Source organism: Colletotrichum phormii (genome assembly GCF_030913505.1).
Source record: "Colletotrichum phormii strain CBS 102054 chromosome Unknown BDP81scaffold_18, whole genome shotgun sequence".
Taxonomy (NCBI): domain Eukaryota; kingdom Fungi; phylum Ascomycota; class Sordariomycetes; order Glomerellales; family Glomerellaceae; genus Colletotrichum; species Colletotrichum phormii.
In genome coordinates this window covers 494,288-506,570 of record NW_026851460.1, presented here as the reverse complement: position 1 = coordinate 506,570, position 12,283 = coordinate 494,288, and the positions used below count along the sequence as shown (strand labels likewise).

Below are 12,283 nucleotides of genomic sequence, written 5' to 3'. Positions count from 1 at the left end.
GGCCGCATCAAGCAACTTCCCACCCCAGCGCAGCGATCGGCACCTTTTGGTGTCCCTGGGAAGTTGGGGTCCCTGGGAGGAGGGGCGACGAACGGCGCCACACCCACCCTCTTCCCGTTCTTCTTCTCACAAATTCCCGCTCTCTTCTTTCGTCTCCTACTTATTTACATGTGAAGCGAAACGCCCTCTCATCAGATTGTTGAATCTGCTTGTTATCAACATAATCCGTTTCAACGGTTGGAAGCGATCCGGTGTTGTTGTGCGCTTGCTCGTTGTTAGAAGTTCACCATGGGGGTCAATCCGGGCGTTGTGTTTCTCCTGGTAAGCCCGCCATCCACTAACACTGTTCGAAACGAACATGAAATATCTAACAAAATCTTCCTATAGATCTGTATCGGACTGCTGACGACGGCCATGTACGATATCAAGCATCACCGACCGTAAAATTCTCTGCTAACCATTCCCCAGCGTCGTTCACGTCACGAGCACCAATCTCGCCCTTCCCATCTCGCCGTTCTTGTCTCTGCTTCCCATTCTGCTGCCCATCCTTGGCACTATCAACGCCTTTTACTACCCACGCCTGCTGTTCAACACGAGCTCTTCTCTAGCCCGAACCGAGCAGCTGTTTCCAACCATCATCCAGACACTTCAAGGCATCCTGACCACCGCCGTCGCCGTGATCCTGTTGCAAACCGCTCTTCCTGGCGATGGCCTGAACTGTGCTCTGTCCACCAGCTGGCAGCGCATGTTTGTCGCCAAGGATGAGTCAACCATCAGGCGTATCCAGGATAGTCTTAATTGCTGTGGCCTGAACAGTGTCAAGGACCGCGGTTGGCCATTCGGTGCCAATGCCCGGTGCGCGGAGATAACCGGTCGCGATACTGCCTGCGTCGGCCCGTGGAGGGACGCAACAGTGCGGAATTCCTCCATCGACTTGGGCATCGTCCTCACCGTTGGTGTGCTGCAGGTATGTCTGGTATTGATGTATCGCAGGCTGTGGCCGTTCAGGGCTAACAAGACTTTCGCTATAGGTTCTGACGTTGCTCTTTATGCAAAGCGCCAGCAACTGGAGACATGCATGGTGGGCGCAACCCTGGAGCCATCTTTCAGAGCGCCCGATCGAAGAGCGCCAGCGCAGGCCTCTTCTCACTGCCACCATCTCGGCTCACTCAGCACACGACAGTGGTGAGGAATCGGAAGACATTGTGAGGTACAGCGACCTCAACCCACACTATGGCACCACGGGGGAGGGACAACGAGGCCGTATTCGTCCCGGCTCCGGTTCCGGACGAATTGCGCCTTCTTCGCTCAGAAATGTCGAAAATGCCGAAAATGAATGGAGAGACGAGTGATCTTCTTGCACCATGTCTTCACCGACACACAACCACTTCACTTATTCAAACGACGAAACGAATCACCTTCAAAAATGCTCTTTCCCCCTTCCTTTGCATTGCAAGCGAGCTGTTCTGTTTGGAGGTGTTGGTATCCAATTTTAGGGAGGCTTTGAGATTAGTACGGTGGAGTTCGGGTCTGACCGGTTCTTGCTTTAGTGGTCATAGTCTTTTTTGCTAGGGGGTCTTCCCTTGTTTGTCTTTCTCTCTTTGGGGATGGGCTAAAATAACTATTGGAGTTTGGTCGAAATATCGTTCATTGCTGCCGCTTGCTTTGACATGCCTGCGAGTAGGAGGGCCAGATCACGGCCTGCCATTGCGAATCTGAGGTCGGCAATGTTAGCAAATCATCACAATGAACGACTGCACACTGATGCGACGAAGACACGTACCGAATGGGAGCATGCCGTTTCGCCAACTCCTCCAGGAGGTCAGGTCTCGGTTCCAGCCCACCGAGTCCCACAAACATCTTGCGCCCATCTACGCTCGCCTTTTCTGCTGCATTTGCGATCTTGGCGACTGTGGAGTGGAACAGTTCTGAATCGTATTGTCCAGGGATTCCGAGCCTTGGAAATGACATGTTTAGCCCAATTTCTCCATCGAAGCTCAACGTCTTGCTTCTTGCTTTTATTCAGGATGGGTGAGACTTACTCCATGCAGAGATCTGCGCAGCCGATGAACAGGGCATCGATGCCTGGTACGGCTGCGATGGCTCTATGATCTCGTTAATCCCAACAACTTTGGCTTTGACGTGTTAAACGAGACTGGGGGAGGGGGACTGACTCTACGTTCTCAACACCTTCCTTGGTCTCAATCATGGGCATGATGAGGACCTCGTCGTTGACTACCTCGGCGATGGCTGCGTAGGATAGTGTCGTCGTGTACTGTGTCATTGCCGTGACCATTGTTACGGAGCGGTGGCCCTGCGGTTTTCAGTATGTGTAAGCCCTGAGGTGCCTTGAGGTGCCATGTGGTCTCGTCGAACCGTACTGCGAGATAGAACGGGAAGTGTTTACATACCAGAGGGGGAAACTTTGATGCGTTGACGCACATCTTTGCTTGCTCGACGGTGTTTACGTGCGGCACGATGATGGCTTGCGCGCCGGAGTCGAGGCAGCGGGAGATCCATTCTGGGGCGCATGTTGGGACGACGACTGTGGGAGTGATGCTTGTTTTCCCATGCCATTAGCTACATTTACTTGCCAGTCATCACTCCCCGTCACCGATTCCCTGCAGAGGGCGGGGCTTTCTTGAAGATGTAATTTCGAAAACGTGAAACGGGGAGAGAGGAGGAGTGAAGGAGCGACCTTACCCAACATTCAGACACGAGACGGCGATATCCTTCATGGTCTCCATGCTCATGGCCATGTGCTCGAGGTTCATGAGCACGGCCGAGTAACCCGCGCGCTTGGCGACGAGGGGCATCTCGGTGGAGAAGGCGACGCGGAGGCCAAAGGAGTGGGCGAGTTTGTTTTGGAGCATGAGGTTCTTGACGAGGTTTGGGCGGCAAGCTTCGCGGGCGAGGGTGAGTTGGTGCTCGTGGGTTGTTGGTGAGGACATGTTGGGCGCTTGGGGAGGGTTTGGCTGCGGATTAGGATCGAGAGGAAGGTTGGTCTAGGGATGTCGAGATACTTGAAATTCGAGTCCAAGAGAGCAGCGTTACTTGAATATCTGGTTGGTGATCTTTTTGGTGTTTAGAGAATGGGATTGAGAACGTTAACAGCTCGTATCCAGATACTGGATTATGGCTTCTGACAAGCTTAAGACAGCCCTGACTTACACGACCCCGCCTAGGTATCTCGCCATCCCGAAAGTCGGCTCCTAGCGTCCGATTTGCCGGACGGAGCGGGTGGTCCTTATCCGGGGGGGTGTTCGATAAAAATGTGGGGGAGAGATCGGGCATTGTCCGACGACGTCGTACTCCGTGGGTATGCCTGCAGCTTATCTTCGGGACAGGGGCGGGGAGGATGCCGATGGCCAACTAACACGCGATATGCTGATAGTGCATCCGTACCGCGAACGTGTGGTACCTTGGGTGAGGGGGTCATGTTATCCTGAGGAGGATAATGGCTGATCTGGTATCAGTTGGGAGGTTTGCCAAGGGGGATGGGTTGGTCCTGGTTATCATGATCCGGGGTGTTGGAGCTACTTGGGCGATGTGGTATTGAGGTAGCCTGTGGAGTTGAGGAGACACTTAACTTCACGGTGTGTCTCGGTCTGAAGTGTCAACGAGCATCTTCTTATCCTTCGCTGGACCAATCTTGAGGACTGAATACCAGTGGTTTACCAATTGCTTTCAGAGCACCATCGATTCTCATCATGGATGCGGAAAAGAAGACCCACGAGGCCAACTTGGCTACCTCGACAGCGTCGGATGTCGGCGTCGGCGTTCACGAGGATGCGCCTCAGAATGTCTCTTGGAGAAGGAAGATTCTCTATCACCTCTGGGATGCTGACCAGCATCTGAAGAGTCCTCAGGTATGGCTAGCATTCACCCGATCTCTCGCAGAAACGGACGAAACCGTAGAAAGTGAATTGACTGACAGTAATAGGAACGCGCTTTGGTTCGAAAGCTGGATTTCGGCATCCTGATTTGCGCCACTCTTGGCTGGGTAAGTTCTAGCACCGGCTTCTGTTCCGGTCAACGGTGGCTGATTTGATGCAGTGGATGAAATACATTGACCAGAGCAACATCACGAATGCCTGTAAGTTATCTCGACCCACAATGAAAGGTTGATATAGACTTAACACGGAATTATAGATGTCAGCGGGATGAAGGAGGATTTGAACATCCAAGGAAACGAGTATACTTATATGCTCAGTAAGTTCGCCCCTAAACCGATATAAACAAGACCAGGTGCTTGATGGATGTGAACTGATAGAGGAACAGTGTGCTACACCATCGCCTTCGCCATCATGCAAATCCCATCAAACCTAATCGCCCTCAAGATCCGTCCTCGTTATTGCATCGTCTTTTGCGAACTGGGATGGACGGCCTTTACGTACGTCGCAGTCTTCACAGGCAGAGTCATTGCTCACCACTCTTACTAACGATACAACAGCTTCGCCCAGGCCGCGGCCCAGAGCAGCAACCACATGTACGCCTTCCGCTTCATGATTGGCCTCTTCGAATCCGGCTTCTCGCCTATCATCATCTTCCTCCTCGGATCGTGGTACACTAAGCCCGAGCTCGCGAAGCGCGTGGCCATTTGGCACATCACCGGCTTCTTTGGTCAGGCGACGTCTGGGTTCTTGCAGGCTGGGATTCATAGGTCGCTGAATGGGCATTTGGGGTTGGCGGGGTGGAGGTGGATGTATATCGGTAAGTGCCCTTGAACCATGCAAAGAGAATTAGCTGTCTCGTGTTGAGTGATTGAGAAGGAAAGTAGCTGATCAGAGAGTACGCAGTCTGCGGCTGTATGTCACTACCGGTTGCTCTCTCCGTGTGGTGGTTACTGCCTGATTACCCGCATAACACGACTGCGTGGTACCTTACGGAAGAGGACAAGCAGATTGCGATGCAGCGCGCGGCGAAGCAGGGTAAGGCGGAGATCACGGGGGTTGTGGACGTGAAGCTTCTCAACCGCATGTTTGGGAACTGGCGATGGTGGATCTTGTGCTTGATGTACATCTTCGTAAGTTGCTCGCTCTCTATGCTTTGTGCTGAGTCCCCTAACATCAATGCCCTTGAATAGTATGGCAACTCGTGTCAGGCTAACAACTATTTCGCCATCTACCTCCGTAAGAGGAGCCCTCCGAAATCCTCGTGTGTTTATGCAAAGCCAACTGACACGCTGTAGGCGAGAACGGATATAGCGTCACTCAGCGTAACGTCATTCCGGCCTGCGCCAACCTCGTCACCATGGTCACGGACTTTGCTTGGGGCTTCATGTCGGACATGACTGGCAACAGACCACTGTGGATCATTGGCCCTCTGGTAAGTAACATCGTGTTCTGGGAGTTCGGGATGGTTCACTGATGGCGTGTTGATCGTAGATGGGAACGACCGTTGTCGGCTCTTCGATCCTTACGGCGTACCCGCCGACCGATGCTGCACGAGTAGCCGGCTTCTTCCTCGTGTCTTGCGGTTATGTCACGGCTGTTACTTGGGTAAGTCAAAGACGAAGCCTGTGTTTGACACACAAGAAGCTTGCGGTGGCTGACGGGATCACAGACCTGGGCAAATGAGGTGAATAATGGCAACGCGGAAGAGCGTGCCTTGACTATTTCCAGCATGAATGGTTTGTTCTACGCAACCAGTCAGTCAACACTCTGAGACGAAATACTGTTTCCACAATTGACTAACGATCTAGACTCTTTCTTGCCCATCCTCATCTTCCCGCAGACCATGGCACCCACGTTCGAGCGAGGCTTTCCCTCCATCCTTGCGTTCGCGCTCGCTGCCGTGGTACTCGTCTGTAAGTTTCATCCGGCTCGCCACCACTTCTCGTTTCTGGAGAATATACTGACATAGAAACCTTACAGTCGTTGCGGACTTCTTGCATAAGCGTCAGCTGCGACAAGAAGCACATGCCGCTGGCGTACAGCCCGCTTCTGAGACTGCAGTTGAGAGTGAAGCCGACAAGAAGGAGAAGGAGATGGAGGGAAGACTTTCTGCAGCTATTGAGCCAGTTCAGAACTCTTCTAGTATCATCTGAGGTGCTGCTTCGAGATAGGGCCAGCACAGGGGTGGACTTGATGAGATTCGTGATTTCCTGAGATACAGCTAGCATTATCAAGCTACCTACACTAAGATAGTGGTCTAAGGGGTCGATGATACAAGGAGTCTTAGAATCTCTTTTCCAGGAGATTCAAATGGAGTTGTAATTACCTGTCCCAAGATGCGTCCTGAAAGTCCCAACTCCCCGAGCTCGAGCATAGCCTCAATGTGAAAGTATGCTGAACAGCCGCACAAAGCTTTGTATTCAACTGATCGCTATGGCGACATATTCCGGCAGCGTGTCAGACCTCCACTGTAATCTAACTTGATTGATTCATCTTTATTAGGGTGCTTCTGATCTACGCAGAATGGCTCAGATACAACCCACAGTTCCTACCGTGATCAGAAATCTTGTGGTAACTTGTCGCAGCGCCACACGTGGCGCTGCCGGTTACTGCCGTACGATACCGCTTTCCACAAGCCCATTACCCGTCTTGTACGGTATATAGATAGGACCCTCATACGGGTCTTCCACTTAGAGGAATCAAGCCACTTTCTACCATACAAGTCTTCCACTTGCTACCTCGCTTTGTAATAGTTATGAGCCCAGCTCTGACTTGACCACAAGCAACAGAAACCCCTACTATTGTGAAGCAGGCTGCAAGTGCCTACTCTCTCTCTCACATACCCCTTCTCGTACAAAACGAAACCATCGTACACGCAACAATGACTACAGTCTCGCTCCCTACCACCAGGAAGCTCAACAGTCCTATGACTATCAATGAGGACTGGCTTCCGTGGTGGAATTCCCTTCGCATTTCGGCTCGCGAACGAGCCGTCTGGAAATATATCGACCCCGACGGCACCGACAGCATCAATTTAGTACGATTACTTCCGTCAATCGACCGCTATGTCCAGGAACGCAACGTACTAGCCGAAGCCGAATTCCTTAAGGCGAAAGCAGACTACGATCAACTCGCAGACAAGACAGGCCATACAGAACCTGCTAGATCACCTCCACACCAGACGAGTCATATCAACATCGTGAACGAATACGTCCTCCTCATTCAGAGCCAAGCGATCGAAAACGGAGATCTCAAGCAGCAAAAGAACGATCTGAACCTACTGTCAGCATGGGTTGAGGCTACCGTCGCGTCGGATATCCTCCAGCCCATCCGAGCTGAGCTCGCCGACAGGAATGGAGACAAGAAACTTGAGCTACGCCAGACGATACAGGCCCTCAAGGACAGGTTCGCTCCGTCGAAAGACGTATCCATGGATCTCGCTCGCGAACGATACCTCAAGGCGATGGATCTCGCAGCGTCGACCGTGGACCCAATGACCTGGCTAAACGAGTGGTACGGCGCCTTCCTGAACGGACAGGCCTATTCCATACCAGAGGTTGAGGGATCTCTCGCGGTCAAGACGTTCTTGCGAGCCGTCCAGCAGCGAATCGCCACATCCTGGGCAACCAGCGAGCTCAACGACATCCACAAACAGGAGCGCCTTCAGACGGGAGTCCGTTTGACCTTGAAGCAGTACGCGGACCTTCTCGGAGACCTCCTACGGACAGACCCGCCGAAGCTCCGTAAAGCGACAGGGGCATACGCAACGCTTGGCAATCAGACAGAGCGATCAAACAAGAGACCCAACCAGAAGTGCCCCTGCGAGCGTAATGTACACCCATGGACCCCGGCCGAGTGCGGATTCGTCGAGTACGCCTACCGCGGCAAGTCAGCGGCATTCCGAGGAACTCTGAGCGACGAAACTCGAGCGGCTATCAGAAAGCGGGTCGAAAAGGGGCATTGGGCCGATCTTCGCAAGACAATCAAAGCAAAGGGGTGGACCAAGGGACAGGGGAGCGAGTCATCTACCACCGAAAGCATGCCAACAAAGTTTGTTGCAGTTACGATCTTACGGAACGACTTTTCCTCATCCCTAGTAGCCTCAACCCCATTCGTGCGAGGTTCGTCTCTTGGCGTATTCTCGACTCCGATTCAACCCGCTCACCCACTGCGCGAATCTACTGTACTGGATAATTGCGGAGGAACCCATCTTGTGAACGACAAATCCCTGCTCGAACCAGGCTCTCTCAAGCCTCCAGGAGACACGCACTTTGTTGAGTCCGGAACGACGGCGTACCCCATCGAGGGATACGGCACGCGCGTGATGAAAGGCGTACTGAACGGCATCGACCTCGTGCTTGAGGACGTCGCGTATGTGCCTGGATTCCACGTCAACATCGCGTCGGAAGGGCTGATTAGACAAAAGAGCGGTCTCTGGTATACGGGATTCGACTGCTCGCTGCGCTGGGGACCGATGGAGAAGCAGAACAACACGATTCTCAAACTCCAGCGTGAAGGAAACCTAGTCTTCTTGCAATACAAGCCGATCTCCCCCTGTCCACAGTCCCCTACGATACGTGACAGACCACCAGTCAGCCTCGCGGGAATAACGCGAATCGACGTGTTCTCAACCTCGTTCCGTACCTCCCGTCAGCCTCCACCGGACCGCGTAGATGACGGTTGGCTTTGGCACCTTCGTACCGGACATTTAGGCCCTGAAGCGCTCTCTCACCTCGCCACCAACACTCGGGGGGTGAGAATCCGTGGTCCTACTCGTATTGAATGCGAGCACTGCGCGAGAGCACACGCCAGCCAGGTTATATCGCGTCGTACGTCAGAACGACGCTCAGTGAGACCGTACTACCGCATCTCATGGGACCTATTTGACTTCACCAGAGGCTTTGACGGCTCTGAATGGCTCCTCCTCATCCGAGACGAGTACTCCGGACGTATCTTCGGCAGCCCACTCGCGAAGAAGACCCACGACGAGGTGTTTACCATCCTAAGACGCTTTGAGGCATGGGTCAGCACACAGCGAGGCCTCCAGATCTGTAAGATTCGGTCAGACAACGAAACTGCGGTTATTGGGATCAAGGGAAGTACAGAGTACGAACGTTGGGCAGCAGACCAAGGGATTGAGCTCGAGCTACCTCCACCCAACACGAAGGAACCTGTCGGCAGTGGCGAACGAACCGGCCTTGAGATCATCACAAAGATCGTCAAGATGCTAGACTCGTCTGGTCTACCATACGAGCTGTGGCCAGAAGTCGGATTCGCAGCTATATACACATACAATGCGAGTCCAATCCAACGTAACGATTGGATATCTCCAATTCAGACAGAGGAACTCTGGTTCCGACAGTACTTCCGGTGGTGGGCGCCAGCGTACGCAGCGGCGCTCACAAGAGATCTGCGACCACACTGGGGCTGGACCTACGCGTACGGCTGTAGAGCGTACCCGCTCATGAGCGAACGAGAGAGAGGGATTAACAGAAGAAGATTCAAAGTAGAACCACGCGCCCATATCGGATACCTCGTAGGGTATGTGCAGAACGCGCACAACCTCTACAGGATCTGGGTGCCCGCGCTACGAAGGGTTGTCATCACACGGAACGTCAGATTCGACGAGACGAAGTTCTATACGAAGAGCGACGCCAGCGAAGCGATCCAACAAACCGAGGCACAAAACGTGGTCTCCGTCATACAAGAAGAGGACCATGTAGCCGACGCCTTCGCCGACATGCTCGGAGTAATCAGAACGATCCAACTGACCTCCAACACGACACCCTCACAGCCGCAAGCTGAAGCCCCTCATCCCCTGCCAATAGAGAAAGCGGTACAGGACGCTGTCCGCTCGAACGATGGTCAGGCGGAACGAGGGCAAACAGGGTTCCTAACTCCCGAGTCAACACCGGCCCCTGAGGACGTACAACCTCTCGCCGAGTTGACCGAAAATCTCTCACTGAACGAGGTACCCGAACACGAAAGTGAACGGGCAGTGGGACCTCGCGATGGAGAAGACGTCGAAGGCCAGTTCGACGTGTCGGAGCCAGGGCACGTAGAAGAACTGGTTGAAGATGTAATTTACGTCCGCGGAAGCTCTCCTTCCGACGACGAGACGGGTCACTCCCGACAGAACGAGCTGGAAGAGTCAGCCTCTCAAGACCTCGCGCGGCCACGCGACGGAACCGAGATCCCACCTCCAGACTCGACGTCTGACGTGCAGCGCGCGCACTCAGACGGCGGCCCAACAAGAAGAAGCGAAAGAGTCAAACGACCTCCCCAACGATTCCACGGAATAGTCGACCAACCCAAACGGAAATCTCGCACCGTAGACTCAGGGGGTGAATCGTCAACTCAAGCCTTCTTCACGCTCCTTCGTGGCGAGCGATACGAGGACTCAATTCTCTCGATGTTCCTGCCTGATCAGCAGCAAGCACGAGACGAAGCCTCATACGGGCACTTCACCCTTCACTCCATGGTGATTGCTGCCATAAGACGGATCGAATGCCGACTACCTCTGCCTCCACTAGGCGTTCGACTCCATAGAGACCACGCCGTACGACCTCCCAACTCTTGGAGAGAGCTTCATAAGCTCCCAGAAGACATCAAACAGTTGTTCCTCGCAGCAGCACGGGAAGAAATTGCCGAGCTGAAGCGAAAGGGCACCTGGAAGGTCGTACGAAGAGAGGACGCGGGCGACTCTAAACCGCTCCCTCTCAAGTGGGTGTTCTCATACAAGTGGGATACAGACAACTACCTCTCACGCTGCAAAGCGAGAATTTGCGTGAGAGGCGATCTCCAACCAAAGGATCCCCTTGAAGACACATACGCCGCAACTCTTGCGGCGCGTACGTTTCGTGTTACCATCGCTCTCGCAGCGAAGTTTGACCTCGAGCTTAGGCTGCTCGACGTGATCAACGCTTTCCTTAACGCGAAACGAGACCCATCAGGCAAACCAGTCGTTTGCGAATTGCCTGATGGGCACAAACTCCATGGCATGGTGGCCACCCTCACACGCGCTCTGTACGGACTGAGGGATGCCCCCCAACTATGGTACACAGAGTTCTCATCAACCCTCCGCAGCCTAGGCCTCGTCCAGTGCAAGGAGGACCCGTGCATCTTCAGGACGACGGACTCGAAGGTATTCGTCGTCTTCTATGTGGATGACATCCTCGTGATGTACCATAAGAAAGACGAACACCTCGGGAATGCAATAATAGACGGCCTGAAGAATGCCTACGAGATGAAGGACATGGGCGAAGCCAACTCGTATCTCGGCATTCGTATCACAAGAGATCGTGCTGCCGGGCACATCTACCTCTGCCACGACCAGTATATCAAAGCAATGGCAGCAATGTTCGGTCTCGACGACGCTTTCGCACCGGCCACCCCTCTTCCGATGGTCGACTTCGTACCGAACGAGGGAACGGCGACCAAGGCCGAAGTGAAGCTCTACCAAGAGATTGTTGGATCAATCCTGTATACGTCAATAATGATCCGACCCGACGTCGCCTTCGCGGCATCTCTGCTGTCAAGATTTCTTACCAATCCAAGCGAAACTCACATCCGCGCTGCCAAACGAGTGGTCAGATATCTCTACCACACCGCGTACTTGTCGATTCGCTACGGAATGGAAGACGGCGCTCATGTCCTCCTCGCAGCAAGTGACGCTTCGTTCGCTGACGACTCAACTCGTCGATCTTCACAGGGATACATCTTCCTCCTCTTCGGCGGAGTCGTCCAGTGGAAGGCGACGCGCCAAAGTACTGTTACTACGTCTACGACAGAAGCAGAGCTTCTGGCCCTCGAACATACTGCGAAAGAGACGATGGCACTCAAGAGGCTCTTCAGGGATATCACCCTCGATCTCGGCGACGTCTGGAACGTGTACTGTGATAATCAGCAAACGATTCGTCTCGTAGTAGGGGAAGGGGAACGTATCTCAACCCGACTCCGCCACGTCGATATCCAGAATATGTGGTTACGACAAGAGCACGCAGCGGGCAGCTTCAAAGTCGTCTACATGCCAACGAATGATATGCCAGCAGACGGACTTACGAAAAACCTACCACGAGCGAAGTTTGAACACTTCCGAGCACTTCTCAACCTACAGGATGTACGGAACGCATCGCCATGCACACCCAGGGGCCAATTATAACGGAACACAACAACCACGACTATTTACTTTTTCATTTGTACTTACCGCATTCACTACAGATCGTTTTGGAATCTGACGATATCGTATTGCAGCCGCGCCCTCGTTCCACACGGGCGCGACTGAGGGGGTGTGTCGCAGCGCCACACGTGGCGCTGCCGGTTACTGCCGTACGATACCGCTTTCCACAAGCCCATTACCCGTCTTGTACGGTATATAGATAGGACCC

General features: G+C 53.5%; 3 protein-coding genes across 3 annotated transcripts; 2 read left to right on the top strand and 1 right to left on the bottom strand.

Annotated features, from left to right (window-relative positions):
• Positions 1–466: 466 nt before the first annotated feature.
• BDP81DRAFT_495744 (uncharacterized protein) lies at positions 467–1,511 on the top strand (the record flags this gene model as incomplete). The annotated part of the gene is made up of 2 exons (XM_060595412.1): positions 467–967; positions 1,032–1,511. Coding segments are annotated over 2 exons (822 nt in total), but the record flags the coding sequence as incomplete, so codon positions are not given.
• Positions 1,512–1,621: 110 nt separating this feature from the next.
• Positions 1,622–3,046, bottom strand: BDP81DRAFT_380421 (HpcH/HpaI aldolase; the record flags this gene model as incomplete). The annotated part of the gene is made up of 6 exons (XM_060586841.1): positions 2,704–3,046; positions 2,412–2,559; positions 2,175–2,314; positions 2,043–2,105; positions 1,784–1,957; positions 1,622–1,715 (listed from the first exon to the last, which is right to left on the bottom strand). Exons 1-6 carry the CDS (start codon positions 2,949–2,951, stop codon positions 1,622–1,624), a joined length of 867 nt encoding a protein of 288 aa, XP_060441961.1. The 5' UTR covers positions 2,952–3,046.
• Positions 3,047–3,710: 664 nt separating this feature from the next.
• Positions 3,711–6,049, top strand: BDP81DRAFT_397248 (pantothenate transporter liz1; the record flags this gene model as incomplete). Its single annotated transcript, XM_060588293.1, has 13 exons — positions 3,711–3,869; positions 3,944–4,003; positions 4,057–4,096; positions 4,153–4,212; positions 4,282–4,393; positions 4,454–4,713; positions 4,800–5,026; positions 5,087–5,132; positions 5,192–5,328; positions 5,388–5,501; positions 5,566–5,650; positions 5,705–5,809; positions 5,877–6,049. 13 exons carry the CDS (start codon positions 3,711–3,713, stop codon positions 6,047–6,049), a joined length of 1,578 nt encoding a protein of 525 aa, XP_060441960.1.
• Between the last annotated feature and the right edge of the window lie 6,234 nt (positions 6,050–12,283).